General features: G+C 43.1%; 1 protein-coding gene across 1 annotated transcript in view; it reads right to left on the bottom strand.

The window, feature by feature from the left end:
• The window catches only part of LOC138265562 (ceruloplasmin-like), a 267,602-nt gene extending 240,486 nt beyond the window's left edge, over positions 1-27,116 (bottom strand). Inside the window, exon 1 of the mRNA XM_069213378.1 lies at positions 26,852-27,116. Coding sequence (XP_069069479.1) covers positions 26,852-27,009 — 158 coding nt within the window. The 5' untranslated portion in view covers positions 27,010-27,116. The remainder of the gene's footprint in view (positions 1-26,851) is intronic.
• Between the last annotated feature and the right edge of the window lie 783 nt (positions 27,117-27,899).

Genomic DNA, 27,899 nt, shown 5'->3' with positions numbered 1-27,899 from the left:
ATGACTACAAATCTGGCTTCAGTTTAGGAAGTAGCACAGAGACCGCTACCTTACACACTGTAGACAATGCCTTCCAGAGCACAGATGAAGATGACCCCTGCCCCCAATACGATACTGCTGGACTTCTCAGCTGCCTTCCACACAGCTGTTCACCAGACCCTAATCAACATTCTGGAGACTTGAATGGGATTCACTGCTGTTGGAAATGGCCTTTCTGCATTGTCACCTCAAAGGTTTTGCCTTCCTCCTTCTCTTTTTCTGACTTCATTGTTGCTGGCTTTAGGACTCTGAGCACTTTACTAATGCTAATCAGTGCTAAGGTGCATATGCCCTCTCCCTAAAACATGGTGACATTGGCTCATACCCAATTGGTATATTTAATTGACCTGTAAGTCCCTATCAAAGTGCACTACATGTGCCCTGGGCCTGTAAATGAAATACTAATAGTGGACCTGCAGCACTGGTTGTGCCACCCACATAAGTAGCCCTTAACCATGTCTCAGGCCTGCCACTGCAAGGCCTGTGTGTGAGTTTCACTGCCAGTTTGACTTGGCGTTTAAAAGTAATTGCCAAGCCTTAAACTTCCCTTTTTCTACATATGTCACCCCTAAGGTAGGCCCTAGGTAGCCCATAGGGCAGGGTACTATATAGGTAAAAAGCAGAACATGAACATGTGTGTTCTATATGTCCTGGTAGTGTAAAACCCCTAAATTCGTTTTACACTGCTGTGAGGCCTGCTCCTTTCATAGGATAGCATTAGGGCTACCCTCATCTCCTGGTTGAGTGGTAGATTCTGATCTGAAAGGGGTAACCAGGTCATATTTAGTATGGTCAGAATGGTAATAGAAAATCCAGCTTATTGGTGAAGTTGGATTTAATATTGCTATTCTAGACATGCCACTTTTAGAAAGTGAGCATTTCTCTACATTTAAATCCTTATGTGCCTTCCAGTCAACGTCTGGCTGGGTGAGTTGACAGCTCCCTTGGGCATTTCACTCAGACAACCCCAAACACAGGATGTTCAGTCATACCTGCACACATCTGCATACTGAATGGGTTTTTCTGGGCTGGGAGGGCCTGACACTTACATGTCAAAGGACAGCGGCCTGCCCTCACACAGTAGACTGCCAAACCCCCTGCTGGGACCCTGGCAGACAGGATGGAACTGAAAGGGGACCTTGTGCCCTTCTAAGCTGCTCTTTGAAGTCCCAGTCACTTCAAAGGCACATTTGGGTAAATATACTGGGTCCCTGACCCTACCAACTCAGACACATTTTGACAAGAAACCTCCTGGGAAAGAAACTCCGAACCAGAACCTACAATCTGCTAAGAGGAGCTGCCTGGCTGCCCAAAGGTCTCACCTTATTGCTTTTTTTGCAAAGGACTGCTATCCTGCTGTTGCCCTGCTGCCCTCTGCTGAGAAGTGCTCTCCAAGGGCTTGGATTGAGCTTTCCTCCTGTTGCTGAAGTCTCGGGCCAAAAAGACTTCATCTCTGCAAAAGAACTCCTTGTGCAGCGAAAATCGACGCACAGCCTGCTGGAATCGACACACAGCCTGCCCGCCAGTGAGAAAATCACTGCAGGCTGAAACGGAACGACGCAGCCAGGCCCCGGAGTGAAGGTCGAAGCAGCACCAGCGTTGCAACTGGAACTTCGATGCACGGCCCACTGGATCGACGCATCGCTGATTCAGAACGACTCAGCCTGACTTCCTGCTAGAAGAATCAACGCAGCCCCTGCCGTGCGACAGAAGTTTCCTCTCATCGCCCACCGGATCAACGTAGCTCCTGTTATTTCATCCTACATGCCCAGGATTTCTCTGCATAGTCCCCTAGGCTTCCAAATACACTGCAACCCGAAGAGGATCCAAGTGTGCCCGCTGACATATCGACGCAAAGCTCTTGCTGCGTAGAAAAACATTGACGCATCATCTGTGGGCGTCTGGAGAAACCAACGCACACCTCCCCGTATTTCACACATCTCCTCCTCTGTGGTCCTCTGCGGATAATTTAGATGCAAACCAGGTACTTTGTGATTGCAAGAGACACATTGCTTTTTAAGAACTAAAGACTTTATTGATCATTTCAAAAGTGATATTTCAACTTGTATTTATCAAATTTTGACGATCGTTTTGACCTTAATCTACTAAGATAAATATTCTATATTTTTCTAAAACTGTGTGGTGTATTTTTGTGGTTTTATACTGTGTTATTGCATGATTTAATGCACAAATACTTTATACATTTCCTTCTACGTTAAGCCTGACTGCTCAGTGCCAAGCTACCAGAGGGTGGGCACAGGATAATTTGGATTGTGTGTGACTTACCCTGACTAGAGTGAGGGTCCTTGCTTGGACAGGGGGTAACCTGACTGCCAACCAAAGACCCCATTTCGAACAACTGCTAATGTCCTTCATTGGTTCTCCTCCTACCTTTCCAATCGACACCAGTGTGTTCACATGGGCTCCTCGAGGTCCCCAAAGATCCCTATCATCTATGGAGTCCTTCAGGATTGCACACCGTCTGCTGTCATCTGGGTTCTCTACATGGAACCCCTGGATGCTCTATTTACACATAACAGCATGAAGATTTACCAACACTCTAATGATAGAACTCTACATGAAAGTTTCTTTTTCTCCAAATATTCAATGCCTGAAGCTTTCCTGTACCACATTCAGAGCCTGATGCCTAGTGCCTACCTGAAACTCAACCCAATCAAGATGAAACTCCTTTGTTGTCCAAGAACAACAAGCAAGAAACAATACAAACCTGGCTCAAGGACATGAACCTGGACTGCTCCGAACCACAGCTTCAATTAATTTGGGTCTGTTTGGACACCAATTTCACCCTCAAGGAACATGTTGCCGAAAATACTAAGACTAGCACTCTTACAAAGAAAGTTATACAGATTCTCCCAGAAAGAGACTTTAGAACTTCTGTTCAAGCTTTGGTACTCTTGTATTTGGATGGTGATAATGCCCTGCTCTATGGTCTCCGAGACTCCATAATGGCACCCCAAAGGGCATCTAGCATGCCGCTGCCTGCCTCATCCAGGGCTTAAAGAAATATGACCACATAACCCCCATCTTTATTAGACTCCATTGGCTCCCCTTGCTGGCCTGCACCATTACCAAAACCAGCTGCATCATTTACAAAGTGATCATGACCGTCAGCCCCGCTTAGCTCAGGGACAAGCTCACCATGTCTGGTAGCTCTTGACACACCTGCAGCCAGGTCACTATCAGACTGGAGGCTGGGTACAAACAAACGAAAGCAACAGGCCTTTCCATTTATGCACCCAAGAACTGAAACAACATCCCTGTGTCCATAAGGACTGCCCCAACACTGCTCTATATTAAGAAAGAAATGAAAATAGACATGAGCAGGCTCAGAGGAGTGGTGGTTCCTTAATAAACATAGTAAAGCTCACCCTACAGCTTATTTATGTTCAGTAAACAACGTATTGCTTACTATGCACTAACCTGCAAGAAAGGACTCAGCGACACACTTCTAGTTCACAGACACGCTCTCCGTTAACACTATGACAAATTCCATATAATACCATTGCCCTTTCTAGAGGAGTCAACATCTTAAAAAGAAAAATAGTTAATCTATAATGTATTAGCATTTCTTTCTTTTATGTCGAGTTACAATATTATTTAGTGTAAAATAACTTTACCACAACATAAACCCAAATACTCTGGTGCTTGTAAAATTAGAACCAATAAACGATTTAATATAATACTGCACCCATGAATGGTGCATTAATAATCTATGTTTTACTAATTTATAGGTAACACGTGCAGTACATGCCCAGGAGAAACACCAGTTCCCATGCTTACAAAGTGCTAATCGGGTATTAAATATTTAATTCATAAATTAAATATGTTTTCCCTATAAAAGTTAATAAAACAAATCAAATATACAGAACATACAAAATATGTGACCTTTCACAATTCTGTATAAAGCATGTGTCAAACTGAATATTTTCTTCACAAACTTTTAATCTCAGTTTTCACGTTTTGGTGTAGATGTAAATTAACACCACAGACACAAAATATTTCATGAATGTTGCAGAGCACAAATCAGTTAGTGACCTGCCATTTGTAGGGATTTTCCTTTTTGGTCAACTAAACTAGAAGAATTTAATGTATTTCCATGTTGAAGACAGCTGGTCAGCGTTTATTTACTGACCACCAGATCCTGCTCTTGTTAGTTTGTGTTGCTTTGATAGAATGCTTAGCTCGTTTATGTTGATTGAGCTCCGATTCTTTAATCTCTCGGTTCATCCCACTGTGATTTTGTATGTTTATAGTTTGGTCCTGAAAATTGTTTATACTATCTTGACTTTCAGTTTGAAACAAACCCTTTAACTTTATTTCAGACTTGGGTTTTTCTTGTGTGGCCACTTTGGTCATTCTGTAAATGAGAAATGCTATTTTGATTTGTGATGCCCATATTTTTTACCTCCATGTGGGTGAAAAGATTGGTCAACCTTGTTTAGAGGATACCTGAAATGCTCCAGCAGATGCAAACAGACCGCAGTGATTCTCCTATATGCGGATTAACGTGGCCACCAGGTGACTGACTGCTTATTAGATATATTGTTAGTTAGGACCTTTTGATTTTGCTAAAATGGTATGTTCAATCTTATTTCTTATAGGGGTTTTCAGTGAGCCTTCTCATCCTTTGGAGTGTTATTCTGTCATTCACATTTTCTTTCCACCCACTACAACATATCACATAGGGCAATGGGTCTGCCCCCTTTAGTTATTCGCTAACTTCAGTAAGAGTGATGGAAGTCTGCTCTTTGCACATTCACACACAAAGTAGTTCCCTTGAGTAACAGATAGTGGCAAATGTGTACTTTTTGAGACCAAAAAATATATTTGCTTATAGTCATTTTTTAGATTGACAAGGGTCATGCAGCTTTCCCTATAGTAAGGTTCTGCACAAACCATGACAAAACAAACCAGGCACTGACAAAGTCAAAAATATGGTAACCCACACCAGACCTATTAGCATTGCCAATGTTTGTTATAGTTAATGAAATGGCCATCTTGAAATTATTCCATTTTCTAGAATTGGTTCTGCTACCTTTGACATATTAGGAAAGTATAAAACCTCTTCAGGCAAGATGCTAGACAATGTGAGTTTATTTATGTGTTCATAAGCAGTAATTATCATAATTATATTTTTAATGTTGGCTTCTAGTGCTCGTCCACCAAGTGATCCTGCCAAACCCGGAAGTACGCCCCTTGGAAGCAGCTGTTCCTTAAGAAAATTATTAGCTCACCTCACATTTGCTAAACAGCTTATTTAGGTACAGTAATTACTTAATTGTTTACTATGTTTGTCCGACACGAATGGACTCCCCAGCTCTCTTCTATTTTACAATCAAGCTCTGCATCTACACTGTAACATATCCCACTTACTATAGCCATAGCTGCCAAGTTTCCCAGGTCCATGTGTAATATGCTGCTCCGCTGTAGGTATTTTCTTGGCATTTTGGGCGTTGTAGTTGTGTTTTATAATGGAAAAAACAAGACTACAAGTCCCAGAATTCAAAGAAAAAATCTGGAAAGGAGCAGCACATCACACAGGAACCTGGGAAACTTGGCAGGGCTGTATACCAGTCTTAACATCTAGAAAAGGATAATAGGTATTTTATGAATCATTGTTTTTTTCCACAAGAAAGTAAATTTAATGACTGGTGTTTGTGGAATTAAAACAATAAAACTACTTGACTAAAACTGAATTTCAGCTGGGAATTATGTTCTGATAATCCAAATTCTAAATTCAATGTAATTTTCCCACAGATATAAATAAAATGACTCATGTCTACTGGAGTTATCCCTATGCCAAGGTTTCTCGATTAGTGTAGAGCATACATTCATAAAGTTATTATACCGAACCTCGCATTTGACTATCAAGCCTCCATAGGACTAGGTCACATGGGCCAATCATGTGACCGTTTTCCATATAACCATGATAATCAATTGATATACCCCTAGCTCTTGATTTTGGTAGATTCAAGGCAATAAACATCAATAAAGTACCTCGGTCTCCTATGTAGAGTCGACACAGTGAGGGTATCACAGTTTGTCTTGCAATATTGCAAGCAAGCAGGAACATGTTTTGAACCTACAAAGTCCAGTGACCTTTTCATAATTATTCATTGAGCATGTGTGACTTATTTACACACTTTTTATTAGTTTTTATTACATGTTGATGTAGTTGTGCACGTGTAACTGTTGCAGGGAAGTTACTATACGATTTTGGCTACAGTATGCATCAACGTTTGCTCTACCTTGAAAGAGTGCATCATGCAGCTGAGCTTTTTCTTTCGTTGCAAACAGAGAGCGCCACATGCCCAAAGGCATTCCCTCCTTGTGAGTGGCTGCCTATTATTGTTAATGAAGCTGCCATCTTGAAATGATTCCTCTAGCTACAATTATATTTTTTGCCTTTGACATATTAGAAAAGTGTGAAGCTCTTGTAAGCAACATGAGGCTCTATAAATTGTTCCTGTTCGTATCTGCAGCTGCTATTGTTATAATAGCCAGACAAAGTTGAACATTTTGGGGGATTTTTCTGGTGACAAGTACCCTGGCAGGGAAGGAGTGCTATGCGGTGCCCTGGTGAATGTGTTGGTATGGAACTGTAGTATTGCCCATCCCTCTGTGTGATGGAGGGGAAGTTGAAACTAAGATATGCTTGCCAATAATATACCGGATGCCCTTGATTGAGGGAATGGGTGATAGAAAAGGAAAGGGGCCTTCTGGCACTTTGCATTCTGGAATGTTGCACTATAATGAAAAGAGAAGAAAATTGTGGTATTGCTTGTACAGTCATTGAGCAGTTTTGCTGATCGTACGTCCTGTATTTTCAGAACAATAATGTCTGCTTAACTACGGTTATCGTTTCTCACTGATACTACGGCCCTCGTTATGACAATGGCGGTAAAAACCGCCTACCGCCATGGCGACAGCCGTCAAAAGACCGTCTCCGTGGCTACCATCCGTTCGTCAAATTATGACCAATGCTGGATTTCCACCACAAGAAGGGTGTAAATCTGGCTGTGGCCATACTGGCGGGTGGCAGTAAGGTGGCGCTGTTACCACCAGCAGCGCCATGCCAGTAGACGGCCAACAGCCATTTTATGAAAAATAATTCGGCCTGGCAGTGTTCTGCTGGTGGGCGCTGCTGGCGGTAGCAGAGCCCCATCCCATCCCCTGCCGGAAGACCTCCTGGATACAGGTAAGTCGGGTTTTTGACAGGGGGGGGTGGGGGATGCTGTGTGTGTGGGGGGGGAGTGTGTGCATGAATGCGAGTGTGTGTTTAGTGTTGTTTGTGTGCGTGTATGCATGTATGAGTGCATATATGAATGGAAATGTGAATGCGTGTCTGCGTGTAAGTGTGGATGTGTGTGCGGATGTGTGCGTGAATGAATGAATGCATGCGTGTATGTCTGTGTGAATGAGTGTGTGTCTGCATGTATGCACGGGGGAAGGTTGAAAGGGAGGGGGAGCGTGGATAAAGGGGGGTGGAGGTGTCTGAGCAGTGTTGGGGAGGGAATGGACCTCCTATCAGTGACAGAGAAGGAATTCCCTGTCACTGACAGGGCCTCCCACCATGGTTTTCATGGTGTTACAAACGTCACGGAAACCATGTAGGTAGGCAGGGTCATAATACCGCTGGTGGCACAATAGCGACCGCCGAGCTGCAGATTGTTATCTCCAGCCCGGCACTGCTACCGCCATGGCGGTCAGAGTGGTACATTGGCGGGTTGGCTTCAGCCAATCCGCCAATGTCATAATGTGGCGATAAGTACCGCCAAGCCTGTTGGCGGTACTACCACCACATTATCTCCGACCGTTGGGGTCATAATGACCCCTGTACGTCTATGTGAAATAAAAGGCAACACCCTAATTGAACCACCATAATAGCAGTTGTCTGTCTCCTGGCAGTCGTTTCAGTGGGGGCAGCAACTTCCACGATGTGAGCCACACTATATTTCTAATGCTGCGTGCTAGTCCAGTTCATCAAAGTAAGCGTCCTAAGGCCTGAAGTAGCCTTAGAAGTAGATGTTTCTTTTGGAAGATATTTAAGTCACCCTGATATTCATTACAAAATGTATTTATTTGCAGAAAGAGGTGACCGGTTCAGTCTGTTTTGTTCAACATGAATGGCGCCTGCCAATCAGTTTAATTTCACGGACAAGTTCTGTATCTTACACTGTTTCAAACTAAATAACATACAGTAACAGTGAATAAAGCAGTTTTAACGGCTAGAAAAGAAAAAGCGCTCATTTTAAAGTTTTGATACATATATTTTTCATTTTATTATATTTTATTTAGTAAAGTGACTTCAAGCGAAAAAAAACTCAGTTACTCTGGCGAACCAGACTTAGCACGATGGCATAGCGATTTACACATGAGCAAGACTGCTTCAAGGTACATAGGGGAAGACATACCTTAATTAACATAATGGAACTTACATTTTATACAACATCATGAAGAAAGAGTTCAGACATTAACAATCCAAAGTGCTAACGGTTAATGCAGGGGAATTGTCAGCCACTGGTAATGTCCTGAGAATTTTTCAGTCAGAGGACCTTTTTTACCAGATTCTCTGCAAACAGTATTATACAGTACTATAGCAAGTAAGTCCCATTTTAGAAGTTCCCTCTCCATTTGAGCAGCTCTTCAAGGTAGCACATGAGAGATCTGGCTCAGGGACATAGGGTGGAGGAATTTCCAGGCTCCGTGTTTGCTCCCTGAAACAGTTGTTAGGTGCAACTTGCAATAGATGCTCTAGCGCATGTGTATCGCTTGCGAGGCGCTGTTGTATTTGGGAAAGGGCTTTGACCTGCCTGTGGCTTATCATTTATTGGATTGTGTGGCACTCGTCTTTACAACCTTGCAGTTGGTCACGGCTGGCATTTCATCATTTCCGTTTCTGTACGTGGAGCAGGGACCAAGCACTGATTGACTCAAATTATTCAGTGCCCATCCGCTGTTGTATGACGGAACCACAAGTGCAATTTCCATGATTGCCTTTACAACGTGGTAATTACAACACATCCGTCATCACAACAAATGCACTTACTGCAAAGGTTTTTTACCACGAAAATTACTTACCACGCACGCCTTTACCACAAACATTTTGTGGTAAAGGCATGGTTATAAAAACATATGCATGGTAGAAAATAAAATGGTAAGCATAACCCATGTATATATATATCCCAAAACCCATACCCACCCTAAAACCTAAAAATGCCCTTCCCACCCCAAAACCCATACCCACCCTAAAACCTAAAAATGCCCTTACCACCCCAAAACCTATACCCACAATAAACCCTAAAACTACCCTTACCACCCTAAATACCATACCCACCCTAAAACTTAAAAATGCCTTACCACCCCAAAACCCATACCCATCCTAAAATCTAAAGATGCCCTTTCCACCCCAAAACCCATGCCACCATAAAACCTTAAATGCCGTTACCACCCCAAAACCCATACCATTGTAAAATTCAAAATTGCCCATACCACCCCAAAACCCATACCCATCCTAAAACAAAAAAAATGCCCTTACAACCCTAAATCCCATACCCACCCTAAACCCTAACAAGGTCCTTACCACCCAAAAATCAGTTCCCACCCTAAAACCTAAAAATGCCCTTACCACCACAAAACTCATACCTACCCTAAAACCAAAAAACGTCCTTATCACCCTAAAACCCAGAACCAACCTAAACCCCAAAAGTACCCTTACCATCCTAAATCCAATACTCACCCTGAAACCTAAAAATGTCCTTACCATCCCATAACCCATACCCACCCTAAAACCTAAACAAGTACCCTTACATGCCTTAAAACTAATACTCACCCTAAAACCTAAAAATTTCCTTACCGTCCCAAAACCCATACCCACCTTAATACCTAAAAATACCCTTACCTCTGTAATTCCCATACCCACCCTAAAAAATAAAAATGCCCTTAGCACTCCAAAACTCATACCCGTCCTAAATCCTAGAAATGCCCTTACCACCCTAAAACCCAGCCCCTGATACCAAAACCCATATCCAACCCAAAAACCCTAAATATATATATATACACTTACACCACTGCACTTACCTCATTCATTCCTTTACAAAATAAAAAAAAAGAAAACTTACCTTAAAACCTTTACCACGCATATACATTTACCATTCATGCATATAGAATGAAATTCATTTTTAAGGCATTCGTGGTAAAGGTATATTCATTGTAAAGGCATGTGTGGTAAAGGCATGGTGGGAAAGGCATTTTTGTGGTAATGGCATGGTGGGAAAGGCATTTTCGTGGTAATGGCATGGTGGTAATTGCATTTCGTAGTAAATGCATTGTTGTAAACAATGTTTCCCCCATCCGCTGCTGCTGACGTGATTGAGGTACTATTTCGTACTTTTTAACTTCTAGGGCACGTAAACAGAAAGCAGAAAGTGCATGACTGGCAACAACATGCTCAGCAGGGCAAACAAAATTGCACAGTAGTATTTTCCAAAGTTAAAATTTGTTGTATTTTTCCAAGTCTTCTTTTCTCACTTAGCACTCATGTTTTGTTTTTGCTGATGGACACTGTTCTTAAAAGATGACTTTTATTGTGGTATAAATATTCCAAAGACAAATTGTTTCTTTCCTATGTATAATTTTCAAAATTAAGCTTTAAAACATGATTGTACAGTACCACCCAACTCCAATCCAATCAGCCTCACTGCAATCCAAACCAATCACACCAATCCACTCCAATTGACCAAACTCTAATCCACCCATCCCACCCCACTCCAGTCTGTGCCACTTCAATCCAAAACAATTGTACTCACTCAAATCGAAAAGAAAAATCTGCCCCACTCCAATCCAAACATATCTTCCCCATTTCACACCAAAACAAGCTGCCCCACTCCAATCTGCCACACTGCAATCCAAAACAACCTTCCCCACTGCAATCCAAAACAATGTGCCCCACTCCAATCCAAAACAATCTCCTGCACTCCAATCTGCCCCACTCCAATCCAAAACAATCTGCTCCACTCCAATCCAACCTGCCCCTCTCCAACCCACCACAATCCAGTTGATGCCCACCCAACTCCAATCCAACCCATCCCACTCCAATCTGCCACATTCAAATCCAACCTACCCCAATACAATCCAACACATCTCACTCCAATCCAACCCACCCCACTCCAATCTAACCCTATCCACCCCACTCCAATCCACCCACCTCACTCCTGTCCATTCCACTCAAATCCAATCCACCTTAATCCACACCAGTCCAATCCATTTCACCTTAATCCACCCACCCCACTCCAATCCATCCCTCTGCACCTTAATCCACACATCCCAATCCAATCCACCCCATACCAATCCTAACCATCGCGCTCTACACCAGTCTAATCCACCCCACTCTAATCCAGTTCGTCCCACTCCAGTCCAGTCCTCTCCTCTCCAATCCAAGCCAATCCACCCCACGCCAATCCAATCCACTCACTCAATCCAATCCGCCTCACTCCATTCCTGTTCACCCCACCCCACTTCACACCAACCCAACCCACTTTGCACCAGCCTATCCCACTCACTCCACCTCACCCCACTCCAAACCAATCACCCTACCTCACTATATTCAATCCCACTCCAATCCACCCTACCACACCCCAACCCAATCCAACTCACCCCAATCCAATCCACCCCATCCGGTCCACCCACCCCAATCCAATCCACCCCATCCCTTCCACCCCACTCTAATCCACCCCAATCCAATCCACACCACTCAGTTCAGACCAGACCACTCCAATCCAACCCACTCTACTCCAATCCATCCCACTCTAATCCACCTTAACCCAACCCACTCTTGTCCAATACAGTTCATCTGAATCCACCTCACACCTGTCCAATCCACCCAACACCAAACCGTCTTAATCCACCCCAACCCAAACTACACCAATTGAATACACACCCACACCAATCCAAACCACCCCACACCAAAGAAATCTGCTACAATCCAATCCAACCCAAGCAATCCAATCCACCCCTCAAACAAATCCACTCCACTCCAGTCCACACCATTCCAGTTGGCGCTGTTTGTGAAATAGAATACCACATACATACAAGCACACATACTTATATACAGACATGAGGGTTTGGCCATGGGATGCATTACGTTTTGCACATACTTCTAAAGAGTGCATCGTGCCACTTGACCTATGGATGCAGAGTGTAGTGATATTCTCGCTTGTAGAATGTTGTTGCCTCTCTGTGGTTGGCTGCTTATTATAGTTAATGAAACCAACCCTCTTGGAAAATGAGCCTTTTCTCTGAACAATTGCTGCTACCTTCGATATATAAGGAAAGTGGAAAACATTTGTAAACAGTGATAGACAATGTAGGTTTTTTCGATTTGCATCAGCAGGATTAATTATTCTAATCACATTCACAATGCTGTTTGCTTGTGCTTGGGCCACCAACGTGAGCCTGCCCTGGTCTGGGCCAGGTTGTGCAGGGTTTGCAGTTCCTTAATCAATAAATTAGCTCTAACCTACTATTTTCTATACAGCGTATTTATGTTCAGTAAAGAAAGCACTGTTTACTCTGCATCATTCAAGATGACTTGCCTAAAGTACCTTCTCCTGTTGTATAGGCATGTTCTGCATCTGATGCTGTTACAAACACAGATCCAAATGGGAAGGTTTACAGCAACAGCTGCAGCTGCTCTGTTTTTATTAGCATTATTGATTCCGTGCAACGGAAGCAGTGTGTTACTACTTGGCAACATGTGGCAGCTTGGAGGAAATTAGGTCTGCTGCCTTCACCGAATAAAGAAAAGCAGACCAGACAGCCATGATCTGACCAGGCTTCTCTGAATAGCCAATATCAAGTATTACATAAAGAACACAGACTAGCGCAAGATGGGTAACCAAAAAATCCCTGACAAAAATGCTCAAAACAGTCCCACTCCCTTTGTCTTCTCATGCATTGTCAGGCCTATTTATATACTAACGGGCGAGGGTAAGTCCGTCTGGATGACGGAGTGAATTCCTCAGTCACCCTGATGGAGTCCCTGCCCAACAAATTTAGAAATGACTGCCAAACCAACGTTCATTTCACAAGATGTGGCAGGAACCGCAGTCGTGGTGTTTCCTGTCAATGATTTTCTAAGTTTGATGCATGACTCAGTCAAACTTATCTTCTTCTAATTTTCAAAAAGAAAACCCTAAAGAAAGATTTTATTTTTTAAAATATAAAAAATGTCCGCCTTGCCATAGGAGTTATCTCCTGTGGCGAGGGGGGCATTAGAAAGTTTTCATTGCCCCTTACCCCCAGTGTGTTTCTGGCAGTAACGAGCAGTGAAAAATGACCAGTATGTCTGCCTATATAAATTAGGTGGGTAGACACAGAAGTCAACCTCTGACAGCGGATGAAGTATGGGCCGCTCGAGGGGTGTGACCATGGCTCAGATGGAGTAGTCTCTGACCTAGTTACACCAAAGGTCTGTCCGCATTTGAACAAGGCAAGCAGACCATTATGATGGCAGTAACTACACTCCATCCCTGTTGTGAAAGAGGGTCCTTAGCGCCAAGATATAAATCAACCCCTTTCTCTGCTTCCATCGATCCACACTCTCTCTTTCTCCTTCTCTCCTCTCTCTGCTCTCTTCTCTGATTGCTTTCACTCTACCTTCACCCACAGCCTCCCTCTTTCTATCCTGAAGCCCCCCTGTGCCTGCTGCAATTAACTGCAGGGAGCTAGGGAAAGTGACAGACATCAGGAGCGGCCTCCAGCTCTGGGGAAATGCCCAGGGAAATAAAGGGCCTGTCAAGCCTTGAATCCAGGTCACAGCGCCCAAGAGCAAGCATGTTTAACTTTACTTTGATGGGTGAACTGCAAGGGACACAACATCAACCAATTCCGATGCTTGTTCACCTCATGTTTCAGTACAGGCATAGACATATACGGCATGGGTTAAGTGTGTGGTAACAAAGGCCATCCCAGACTCACCTTCTTGAAAATATAGCAGGCGCATTTGGATCCTTTTAATCCCAAACCTCATTCTACTACTATGATCTAAAAAAATAACCCTTCCTAGGCTCATCCCCTCCTGGCTCACCCCAAAACTCAGTTCTCAACTCTCAGACAACCCTACTAAATTCTCCCTCATGTATCTCTCCTTTGACTCACCCCAAACCTCATCTTACTACCTTGATCTACCAATTACACTTTCTAGATTCTTCCCTCCATTGTTATATTAGGTCCAACTAACAGACTCACATGTTCACCACTCAAATTAACCCATATTTCCCCAAACGAATACTCCTCTACTCATATTTTCCTATCCTAATTCACCACTAATCCTTTTGGGTTCTGGAGTAACGTACTACTCCCCAAAAAGCGCTTTGATGCCTCGTTAGGGGTAGTTAGAGCTATATAAATACAATTACAGTTACAAATGTTCCTCTTCTTCTACCCTGCATACAATCAAGAGGAACTTTATATAGTAGTGACAGCGAACACTGGCCTAGGGAGCTTTGCATGCTGGGTAAAGTGACCCCTGGCCTGGCTCTCATGTGGCACAATAGCCAGGCACGTATCTACATTAGTCCGTCATGTTTTCAACGTGCCTCATTGTATAAAGAAGCTCAGGCCAGAGGTCTTTGTACCCAACAATCTGTAAAATGTTGCAACATCAGTATGCCTAAGGGAGATAACAAAATATCATACAGGACTGCCTATGGTTCTTGACTTCCTGGGACATGCAAACCACAACATGTGAGCCATGCCGTACTCCAGAGGCAGGGTTGTACCATATATAAATGCGGGGCTTCGGCACTAGAATACCGGTGAGGATATACTTTTGGAGGAGATCTATGCAGTCGCTAAGGGCAGCACGTATGTTTTTGAAAACCAACCGTCTGCATGCTGTTACATCTCTTCAGGGCACTAAGGTTATTGTATATAGTTTTGGTGCAACCTTCATTTTATATACGTCGGCCCTGGCGTGCGCATGGCAAAAATGCGCATCATCCAGAGCCCTTGAACAAGGTCGCGGATTACCATTTGCAGATTAGTTTACACGGGAAGCATTTCGTTGTCTGTGCACTGCGCGCGCAGCCAGAGACAACGCTGTTTTCATTCACACCCAAGAAGTAAAAGTGTGGATTTCGTAAAAGATGTTTAAAAACGAAAAGTAATGTCTAGAAGTGCCAATATGGGACCAGGAACCTAGAGGGCTTATTTACAAGCCCCTTGCGTCGATGTTGCGTCACCTTTTCCCATATAAAATGTGACGCACCGGCTGGGCAAGGGGCTTTCAAATGAGCCCCTTAATCTCCTTGTGCCTAAAATATATGGGGCATGTTTCCAAGAAAGTGGCGCATCATAGATGATGCACCACTTTTCTTTCTCCCCTTTATTGGCACCTAACGGCACCATGGTATCGCTGTATTTATAAAATGTATGAAGGTAATGTGGCACTTTGCTAAACTAGCGTCAAAAATCTTGACGCTAGTGCAGCAAAGCACAGGGAGGTCACGCCACATTATTTTAAAAACAAATGACGCTAGTGTAGTGCAAGGGGGCAAAAGGGGCATGTATATATGCCCCTATGTGTAATGTAGTTCGGTGCCCATGTAAAGCACTCTAAAGCTCTTGGGACAAATTGGGGTTACACAAAACTGCAAAAAAAGAGAGAATCTTTGTATATTTTTACCTGCGTGTCACACAGGGTCCTTAATCAGTAGAAGCGGGCAGACATAATCAAATACTTCTTCTCACCTCAGTTAATTTTTTAACAAGCGATGGGCAAGGTCCCCAAATAAAAGGTTTGTTAAGATTACGCCTTAATTACACTTTAGTTTATCCTACAGTTAGTTAAGCGCTGGAATGGTTTACGACCCCCAACCCGACAAACTTTGGTAAAAAACATGCCCTGGGACTGTGACGTTCTAATTTGAGCACCCATGCGTGGACTGGAGAACGCTAAACATTTTAAAGCCCTTCCCTAATGGCATTTAATGTGGACCCATAGCTGCAGATCCCAGGCAGTTAACTGCCCCCCAAGTCTTGAACCGTGCCCCACAGTTCTTACACCCTCTTAGATTCGGCAGCAGCAGACAGGAATATGTGACAGAACAACTAGGTCCTAAACAACTATAGCCTAAAACACTACTGCTAAACAACTAAAAAGTCTCTACAACTAAGTACTGAACAACTACTGTCTAAACAACAATTGTGCCTGAATAACAATTGCCTGAACAACTAACTTTGATATATATTCTAAACAACTAATAAACCATAAAAACCAAAAAGAAAATCTTACCTTAAAATTAGTTGTTCAGGCAATTGTTATTCAGGCACAATTGTTGTTTATACAGTAGTTGTTCAGTACTTAGTTGTAGAGACTTTTTAGTTGTTTAGCAGTAGTGGTTCAGACAAGTAATGGTTTAGACCTAGTTGTTCAGGATGTTTCCCGCAGAGAGCCTTTGAGTTCTGTGGTGACTGCAGATTGTATGAGAAGTAAACATTCTCTCCCCAGCAGGGCCGCCATAATAGATTAACCAGGAAGGCCCTGGGGAGAGAAAACCTCTTGACCTGCACAAGGCAACCAGATAGAGAGATAGGGAGGGGAGGTGAAGACAACGAGAGTGTGTTGGCGTTTACGCTGTTATGGGTGTGGTGCTTTCTGTAACTCAGGGAACAGGACACGCCATTCAATCTGAAGGATAACAGCAATGCAGTCAAGGCATTGTTCTTTTCAGAGTACCCAGGTTAATCTTCACACCTGAATACAATCTTGTTAGGTTAACATTTGGTCCTGAAATGCAGAGACCTCTTTGGAGAAGTGATAAAAGTTTGCCATGTGTTTCACATAATTTGTGGTAAGCTTCTGATTGAAAAATAGCAGCTAAAACATCTACCTATCATTCATGTGATACATTTAATTTGAGCGACTATCTGATGGAGGCAGTGAATCTTTTGGTGGTTTACATTGGGTTTATTTGGGAGGAGGTGTAGTTTACCTGCTAAATTAGATCCTTGGGGACCAGGACAACTAAGGTTCAGAATTACCAAAATATGTACAACCACAGATTACAGGTGAGTGGTGTCTTGAATAAGATTCATTCTCAAGGGACACTACTTTCTCAGCAGAGACAACCGTCCATAGATAAACAACTTGATTTGCGTACTTATTGCACATATTATGCATAGGAAAATCACATAATTTCCCTTTTGTACATTGTTTGCACCTGGGTCTATTAGACACTAAAGGCCATATTTACAAGAAATCATGCATCACCTCGTTGTGGCAACGATGAATCAAAATTATTTACGATGCGCAGGGATCCTTTATGACTCCATGGATGCCCATTATTTACAATTCCTGGTGCAAGGACCCAAGGTGCACCAGAAATTCTGATGCATCTGTGGGAACTTTGCCATAACGATTCCACTCAAAAAGTGGCGTATAGCTGAAGTTGGCCTGATAACTGACCTCAACTTCAGCGATAGGTCAACATTTAGAGGTGTTGCATCAGTTTGAAAGTATGCTAGTAGCCTAATGGTTTAGGAGCAATTTAAAAGACTGGAAAATAGTGGACCTTCACCATCAACACGTTTACATTGGTCCTGGATGTAAGACGGTATGCATGCAGTATGTCTATGTGTCACATTACAGTAGGCATAGTGTACTTGTGTGTATGTAGTGACCTGCGAATGTATGACACAGTGAGTGACAGTGTAATGTAAGTGAATACAAGTATTTCTTGGAATGTGAAGTGGAAATACAGGTATTACTTACCTTATGTGTGTACTCGCCTGTTGTCCTTTCAGAATACACAGACCTGGATATGGTGACCCCTTCCTCCATAGAGAAGTGACAATCCTTGCCTGTCCAATGCAAACAATACACGTCACTCAGCCTTGCTGCAGAGAATGATGGAATCATTGGTGCTATGGTCCCAGCTTGGTCAAGGGGTCCTACAACATGATTAGCACATGTGCAGACCCACTAATAGTAGAGGGGAAGTGAAATACAGATATATTCCAGTGTATTACGGGACTTCTGCTGGTCAGATTCCTTTTGAAAAGCCACTGTGTCATTTTAAAGCCTGTGTGTACAGTATCAAATGTAGTACTTGCTGTTGACGTGCATCAGTTCGGTCACTCAGAGCACATGGCAGCCACTCTGTAGCATCCAATAACCAAACCCATTTGAGGCAATATTTGGACACCAAGACAGTAGTATATAGAGTTTACCCAGGAGTGACTGAATACCAGCTCTATAGAGACAATTTAAGTCCACCCATGAAGTGTGATATGGGTATAACATGGACTCCACCAAGAGATGAAAGAGGGCCCACTCACTCCAGAAGCTTGTGAAAACCACCTACTGAGCTCTATATTGAGTCCACTCAGAGGTGAGCAATTCTATCTCTAATCTCACCCATTAGAGATGGAATCCACTCAGGAGTGACAAATGACCCACCCATTCTCAGCACAAAAAACTGAGTGAGGGAAGAAGGACGGCAGAGATTGGTTAATGGCCCTTTCCAGGCCCTAACAAACCTAAACAGGGAACATGTTACTGATCATGGACTGAACAGCATGAGAGAAGGGTTATATGAGGTTGGAAAACTGGTTGAAGAGAGAAGCATGGAGGCGGGCTCGGAGATACCTGAAGGGTGGGTGTATATTTTGTTGGTCACCAAGACTTAGAAGGGAATCCTGCAGTTCACAAGAACTTCAACATATGAGCATTTAAGTCACAATAAAAATTCTTTTTAATCTAGTGTACTTTCATTTGGTAGACACCACAGAAATGTACTGAAGTGGAAATCAGAGAAGGTGAAAGACAAACAAGATGCTCAAACAGTAGCTTTTTAAAGGTATCTGACTATCAATGTGTGCAAAACTATTCATTTGAATATGAAATCTGTCTGCAAATATCTATCCATCCAGCCAAAGAGTCTAATCTCAAGCGTCTAAATAGACAACTGAAAAAATCCTCCTTTGTATATTTTAGTATAAGGGGTATTAATTGATAGCGAGAATGGATAGCCTGAGAAAACAAAAGGGGATGTTGGCAAAGGTGGGGATGTCCCCACTTAACTCTCTTAGCCCTTTAAAAATAATATGCCACAAACAGATAAAAACTCTCACTTCGCCTCATATTTTTTAAAACAGCTGGTTTCATACCTCATTCTGTCCATGGGGCCTGATTTAGAACTCGGTGGATGGCTTACACCGTCGGATGTCCCATTCCCCGAAATCTAAATCCCACGGGACATAATGGGATTTAGATTTGAGCGAAGGGATATCCGTTACCATTGTGACGGAGTAGCCCATCGGACAGTTCTAAATCATGTCCCTTGCACTGCAGCCTGATACACCGAAAATGTATTATTTCAAACGGCTCTTATTCCAGCAACACTGTAGCTTGTCCTGCCTCACTTTTTATGAATATAGATTATTAGCAACCTAGTTGTTCTTAAGGACTCACTGTTGATGCTGTATTGGAAGACTGGGGAATGAACTGACAGGCTGCTGCTGTTTGAAGTATATGGTACACTAAAAAATGTTAAATTATTCAGGTAGATGGATGACATGGACATTTTTGAATTTATAGAAAATGTACACTCAGGTTTTAGTTTCAGGAGCACTAACTACATTTTTCAAGGAAATCAGGTGAGAAATATCTATTCTTTCACCACTGAAATGGCATTTTTCGGTTCGAGCCTGTGCTAGCGTGAGCTTGCGCATGCATATCGCTTGCGAGACGCTTTAGTAGTTAGGAAAGGGCTTGGCGCGCTCTCCATGTCACGTCAATGTCTTTCATTGGTTCGTGGGCTTGCCTTTTAAAATCTGCTTGCTTTCATGAGTGGAAGGCATGTATACGTTCTGCCTTTTCCGGTGGTTAGCCCTCCTCGAGCGCAGTGACCAAGTACTGAAAACATATGAGGCTTGCTGTTTTCCATCCGGTTTGTGGACTACTTTTTATCTTTTTACGCAGCGCGATCTCGCTTGGCAGAAGTCGAGCACTTTTGCCGGTTACGTAGATAATTGCACTTTTGCCAATAGGTTTTACTATGAGTGAACTGTAGCAGCGCAATTGCGCTCTTTGTTTCCATTTAATGTGGCAAGAAAAGTCCGGTTGGGGGTTTACAACTGCTAATAGCTCTAACTCAGAGAAATGAGAGACCCGTTGCATTGCAAATGCTTGTTCCTGTAGTGAAATCACTTTGGAAATCCCTAAAATATCTAAAATGATAGTGTTGACACTAATAAATTATGATTTCAATTGTGATAAAATCTGTAGAACTTTTATACTCTGTTTTTGAGACGTTCAAAAACAGACAAAAAGTAATTCTGTGAAATAGACCCCAATTTTTAAGTGTCAGATTTACAAAGCTTATGTTATCTGGAGAGGTTGCTTGCAGATACTTTTGGAGCAGGGTGAAATGGAGCATAGTGATAGACGCCCTTGTAAAATGCTGTTTAGTTATCACACTACTCACACCTGCTACCGTGCATAATGAGAATTCTGCAGACTTGTTTTCTATCACTGTGCTCCTTAGAGCTTAGACATTATAAAATGTGAATTACAGGGCCTGGGATATTTTATTCACTTTCCTTTGATGTTCCATTGAAAATTGAGTCCCATTGTAACAGTGCATTGCAACAAATGGCACTTAAGAATTAATCCATGTAAGGTGTTTACAGAGAGGACAAGGTAATGTGTGATGAATTTGAAAAGTGAGACCTAAACAAGACAACAGACAACCAAAACACACTGGTGCATTTAGCGATATTGAGTTACACTATGGCCCTGTTACACTATGGCCCTGATAAAAAGTTGCATGGTACCGGTGGGGGCAAAAGCTTCATGCCACGTTTACGTTAATGTGCAGTAACAGCGTGCCACTACCATGCAATTATGAGTTAAACCACATGAAATGGGGAACAACTGTGTCTGACTGGAGTTATTGTCATAAATCTATACAGAATTCTCAGTTCCGTGGGCTTAACTGCGTACATTTACCACCTGCTTTGAACAGGTGAAAATTGTATGAAGCGTCCTCTATGTGGGGTAGGGTGGATGGAGGGAGTGTGGCGGGTGGTGGAGGGATGGGGGAGAGTCAAATGATTTTTCCAGGTAAAGCAGGTCTGGCGCTCCGACACCTGCAAAAAAACAGGTGTCCCAGCCCTAATCTGTCAAAAACAGACAGAGTGGAATTCCATATGGTAATTCTGCCACACCTAATTTATATTCAGGTCCTATGGGGGTTGAATATGACCTCAAAATTGAGATGCTGGAGTGTACAGATTGCACTTACACTATCTAGGGTTATATATTGGTGGTGTTCCAGTTACTGAAGGATACATATTGGTTGGACTTAGTTCTCTCTGCTGTTTTCTACATCTATTTGTGTTGGTGTTTAGGACTCTTTGCACTTTACCACTGCTAACAGTGCTAATGTGCTTGTGTTCCCTCCTTTAACCATAGTAAAATTGGATTACACCCAAATGGCACATTTAGTTTACTTATAAATTCCTAGTAAAGTGGTACTACATATACCCAGGGTCTGTATATTAAATGTTAAGTAACTTTTTAAACATGCCCCAGGCCTGCCATTGCAGCCTGTGTGTATGGTTTTAAACTGCCATTTCCACCATGGCAAAATAAATCTTTTGAAGATTCTAAACTTTCTTTTGAATACATATAAGCCACTCCAAAGGTAGGTTCTAAAAAGCCCATAGGGCAGGGTGCAGTATATTTAAAACGTTGGAAATGTACTTCTAGGTTTTAAATCTCCTGGCAGTGAAAATCTCCTGTATTTGTTTTCACTACTGCAAGGCCTACCTCTTCCATAGAAAAACAGTGGGTTACCTTATTACATTTAATAAGTGATAACCTCTGTGTGGGGGCAGGTAAGAATGCCAAATTTGGTGTCTGAGGAATTGTAATTTAAACCCCTCTTTAACTGTAAAGTCAGAGTTTAAGTCTCAATTCCGAAAATGCACTTTTAGAAAGTTGGCCTTTTTCTTTTTCAAACCACTTGGTGCCTGAGCCTGCTCCTGGGTCACATGACTAGTGTAGTTGGCCTTTGTGTATTCTCCCCCGACAGTACCAAAATAGGGGGACTAGATTTTGGCAGGATGCAGGGTGGAGCTGTCACCTACCACACTTGCACTTCAAGAGCTCTGGCTCAGTTCGCACACTAAGGACTCCACACTAGCCTGTTGTGCACCCAGAAAGGCTGGGACCAGGGTAGGGAGGCAGGAAATTTGGGAATTCCGGACACTTCTGTAGGGGGAATCTCCAGAAGCTTCTCCCACTTTAAAGTGAGGATCGGGTATAAAGAGGGAATCCTCAGACCTACTCCAGTACACTTCTGGACCTGTGGATCCTGCAGAGAAGGATGCCCTGCTGCCCTGCTGCACTGCTTCCTGAAAAGGAAGACTGGACCTGCACTCCCAGGCTGAAGTGATTCAAAGGGTCAGCTGACTGACCTTCTGGTCTGAGCTCCAGGGACATAACAAACTCCAGAAGTCTCCCTTCATCTGCCCAGCTGACCTGCTGCCCGAACCTGAAACTGGAAACGTCTGTGCCTTTCTAGCCTTTGCAAGAGTGGGTCCCTGATCCCCAAGAGGTGCCTCCCCAGCTCCTGGACCCTTGACTGGCACCAGAGTGTCTTTGACTCAAAAAGGAGAAAACCTGAAGTTTTGGGCCCTTCATGACCGCGAATGGCCCCATTTGCACGAAGATATTGCTGCCTGAACCGCCTGCCAGTGCAAAACTCTGTGAACCTGACTCTTTGCGCTATAGTGACCACCAGAAATGAGTGGCAACACAATATCTACACTTCGCACAACAGCATCATCAGCCCTCGGTGACCCACAATGCGAATCTCCAGCAACAACTGTCCACGACACCTGACAGAATCTTCCTGCTACAGCAACATCCATCTGTGATGCCTCGCATGCTCTTCATCCTACAGTGACAACCATCAGTGATGCTCTCCCTGCTCTTTGCGGCCTCCTCCGCCACCACAGACAGAACTCGTCACACTGGACTTTAGAAGATAACCTTTAAGGTGGGATTAACCTGGTCCCTGTATTCATCCCACGCTCCATCGCGATTGGCCTGAAGGTGCGACTTTCACCCAGTCTCACACAACCAGAAAACTGCGAGTGGTGCTTTGCAGTTTTAGCCACTATACTTGCCTGAAATCTTTGAAATTGCATATCTCTGGTTCTAGCGCTTCGTGTTTTTATTGTTTTGGTGTCAAGTAATTAATTACATTTTACTCTGTTATCTAAGTTGGTATGGGAATTTTCTTGTTTTGTGTTTTCACTATATTACTGTTAGGGTGTTTCATAAATGCTCTACGCTTAGCCTCTAAGTTAAGTCTGACTGCCTTTGGGCCAAGCTACCAGAGGACTAAGTACAAGTTAATTCATTGACTTTTTGTGATTCACCCTGACAAGGATTGTGGCTATTACACCCCCTCAACCAACAACCCAATTTCTCACAGCACTATACTTAATTATACTATCTGAGAGGGAGGGGTTAATGGAGTTTGGGCTCACACTGCCAAAGCACACTGCATCCTGGTATTCATAAGAGATCTTTGTACTCGGTTTCAAGGTCACACTGGAAAACTGCTTTGGCAGTTGATAAGGAAGTAACCCATTCTGGCTTGAAAGCTAACACCTAACAACCTGCTATAGTTCAATGCAGTCGTGCAGCAGGGATGTCCAGGGCAAGCAAAGACAGTGGAGTATCCTAGCTCTTGCTTGAATAGTAAAAGAGTTCTGATTATAGAGCAATTGAATCTTAACACCCCCAAGGCCCTGGGACCACTGGACGAAACACATCAAATATAACTCTGTTCCTGTCTCTTTAACATTGAAAAGTAGCGTCCTTTGATCATGCGAGCCTTCTGTTTCCTTTGAACAAAGTACAATTTCAGCTTAAGAATATAAATTTGCAATTTAGTTCATAGCAACATGGTGAACCTGGTTACCCTGCTAATAAGAGTGCTGCTGCAAATACTCTAGGATGGACTGCCATGGACGCTTGCATGTTCAATTTACACATGCAAATGGCTTCCTTAATGTATTTTTAAGTGTAAAAGTGAAAATCCACAAAACCTGAATTTACACTGCTAAATGTATTTACTCACACAATATTAACCCAACATAGTGCGGTACTACTAGGAAGTAAATCTTGCTTTCAAGTATGTGGATTACTTGAGAATGTACTGAGTTTGTGGGAATTCTAAGATGTTTGCCAGTTCATTCCCAGCCTGGAAAAGGCTGTAGACTTATATGGGCGGGTCAAGGCAGGGTCAGGAGCTTCACCTAATGTTTATCAGAACATAAATCACTGATTCCATCCAGGGCCGGGTTTAGCGCTGGTGGCACCCACTGTGATAAACTGTTTTGCACCCCCCATGACCTCTGCCTCCATGGATTCCCTCACTACCCCCTCCAACAGTGCCCCTCATCTCTCCGTAGCCCCCCTCTCATAGAAACAAACCCTTTTTAACAACATCGAAATAATTGAAGACTGGGGGAAAACATAGCGTTCTAACCTATATCATGCAGGTTGCACGTGGCTTTTTAATAGCAGTTCATAGGTCTCTGTGCTCTATTGAGATTGTCACTTATGAGCTGGAACTACCAAAAGGATCTCTGTGACAAAAGCAGTAGCCTACTGAGCTATCCACGTAAATGCAGTTCTTTGATCTGTATGGTACAAGTTCGTTGCAGCAGGCACATTATCTCTCTGCACTACTTGAGTCAAAACTGCCACTAGACAAAACGTCTCTCTCCTGCAGGAACATTAATCAATAGAATTATCTTGTCATTTTTATTTTTGCCTGAAAACGGCTGGATATGCAATTAACTCTGCAACAGGTGCTTTTAAACCCATAGGAAATGTCGATAGACATCACCCTGCTCTAAACTCAGCGCCAGGTGCGGCTGCCGCGTTCGCATCGCCCTAAAGCTTGCCCTGCTTCTACCTCTCGACCAAACCCACTCACTGTTCACCTATTTTATTAGGAATTGGGAAACAGTGGCTGGCTATGCATCTGGAATCCTCGGAGCGGCGGCTCATGTACACCGGGCCGTCAGCCTCAGTTCTTCAGAAAACCCAGTTTATTTCGGTTTAATAATCTGACATGCATGGTTCCTGTCTGCAATTAGACCAGACAGGAAAAATCATTAATAGCCCACAAACTCAGAAAGAAAACTCTCTGTAGGTCACGGATATTGAGTTTTGTTCTATGGGAAAAACATTCTGGCTGCGCTGGAGATATCACTTTTTTCCCCCAAAAAAATCACATCAGAGGGTTATGCATACTGGCCCCCTCGGAATGCAGACAATTTGGTGGCCAACCTGCCAATCTGGCACAACCTTTTTTTATAGTCGCTGCATTGCTTTGGAATACACTCATTTACCAGTGCGAACATAATATGCATTTACTTTTGTTCAAGAAGCCACTGAAATCAAAGGTATGTCCTCATTCACTTCTCAGTGCGGTTTAAGACAAATTAACCGTTGTGAACAATGGCATAGCGCCAAGAGATCTTCGGTGTCTAATGTTGTGCTTTTTGACATACGCCTCATCTAAATAATTTTCAGGGGACGATTGGTGGAGATTTAGTGATAGGTGTGTTTTTTCCATAGGGAATAATGCGTCCTCCAGGCAGAAAGAAACAGAAAACAAAAGTTCACAAGTGTAATTGCACTCAAACAAGTTATTGTTCAATGCCTAATTTTCTGTACATTTTAAAAAAAGTGCCATTGTCTTTGAATCAGCAGGAACAAGGCATTCACAAAAGATTTCCAGGCACACCCTTGGCAAAGGGAACGTAGCTTCTGAGGTAGTGAAGCTGGCGTTGGGAAATTCAAAAACCTATAACCCCCCTTACGTAATGTTGCTCTTCAACATGTGTATACATTTGATAAGAGTGTTGATTTGCAAATGTATTTGTAAATCGAGTCAACTGTGTTTGTGACTGTGCCACAGGCTTAACGAAACTTGACCCCAAGCCCCCACCCCCGCTCCGTGACCCAGTCAGGGTACTGTTCTGAGGGGGCCCCGGTGCTCCGCCGCCCCAACCTCTTGCACTGCGGGGGCCTTTGTTACGCCACTGGACGCTATTGCAAATACAGTATATGAACTTCTTGTTATAGTGTTGACAACGTTAACTGATTGGCCGAGGTTCAGAAATGCTAGACAATTATTTATCTTACCGCAAAATACACAAAGGCAACCGAAATACGTGTCCCTACACGTTTAATTGAGCCAGGGCTTGTTATGAAAAATAGTTTTTTTCATTGATGCTAATTTAGCAGCTTCAGTTTTTTTTTATAAGGGATAGATTTATTTGTGCATATTAAACAACTGATGCAAAATTCGCAAACTGTTTAACAGATAACTGGATAGATTTCTGATGTGTATATCAAAGCGCATACCTTCATAGACAGAGCTACGTTTACACCTTCAGACAGTCCTTTTTTAAGGCTACAAGTACCACAATTCAACATGTGACTGGGCTACAAAGTCGGGGTTAGCTGACGATGTCACACGCCTCACCCAGTCATTTAGCAATTATGGAAAAGGCTTATCAACATTATCATGAATTCTGCCATTTCTCTGCCTGGTATAAACGGAGGTCCTTAAAAATATTATAAAAATATCTAAAAGTCTTTTTTACAACTAAAACACATGCAACAAATACATATATTATTTCTATCGTACAATGTGCAATAATTGTGCTTTACGAATGAAGAGTCACTTACTCGTCTTCAGAGATGGGCTTCCCAGAGATTATATTCCTCTCAGTGGGGCAGTAATCCCACACGACCTCTTTAATCCCAACGAAATATACTCTCTCCTTCGCCCATGCTTGGCAGATCCAAGGGAGCAAAAGCAGACAGGTTGCTAGTAGCCGCGTCATGATCCAAATGGGAACCTCCAGGCTGGTGTTTTTGGTCTCTGCATAGAAGTTTTATACTCACACAAGACCAGCAGCCCCCTCTTCAGTGACCCGACCGGCCATCGGCGTGAATCATCATGTTGCACAAGCTGGCCCTCTGTTGTCTGAGTAAACACACTGTGTAAAGCACAGAATAGGATCCCGGAAGGCCAGGGCATGATGCCAGGAAATCAGTTTGGGACACTCAATTCAAGGACTCTTGCCTCACTAAGCCTCTTACTTTCCAGTCAAACAAGCTGAAATATGTGTCTGCCTGCCAAATTCATAGGTAGTAAAGAGAGAATACTTCGCAATTGGGGTACCCTGCTCAGAGAAAATCCTATACATGAAACTACTACAGACCAGGCCATTGTTTTTTTCAATTTACAAAAGAGCAACAAACTCTTGTTAAGGAAATAGTTTCGTAGAACAATTAAGCACTAAATTAGTCTAGTGTGCAGCAAGCATTTGCACAGCTTTTTAAATCAATAAATCAGGATTTGTAGAGCGCACTTATCACCTGCGAGGGTATCCAGGCCCTGGGATCAGCTGCCCGGGCTTCAGTTGGAGAGCCAGGTCTTAAGTTCTCTACTGAATTCGTGGAGGGATGGGGATGTCTGAGGTGTATGGGGATGTTGTTCCAGGATTTTGGGGTGAGGTAGGAGAAGGAATGGCCTTCACTGTTCTTGCAGCAGATGCAGGGAGTGTATCCCAGGGAGAGTGAGGCAGAGTGTGGGAGTCTGCCAGGACGGTGGAAGCTCAGGCGGTGGTTGGGGTACTGATCCTTGGTTGTGGAGGGTTTATAGCCATGCGTCAAAAGCTTGTATTGTCATAGTTTGTGTACGAGGAGCCAGTGAAGGATCCTCAGGTGG

Source organism: Pleurodeles waltl, chromosome 11, assembly GCF_031143425.1.
Source record: "Pleurodeles waltl isolate 20211129_DDA chromosome 11, aPleWal1.hap1.20221129, whole genome shotgun sequence".
Lineage (NCBI taxonomy): Eukaryota > Metazoa > Chordata > Amphibia > Caudata > Salamandridae > Pleurodeles > Pleurodeles waltl.
The sequence above is the reverse complement of the archived record's forward strand: the minus strand, read 5'-3'. Positions and strand labels throughout refer to the sequence as shown.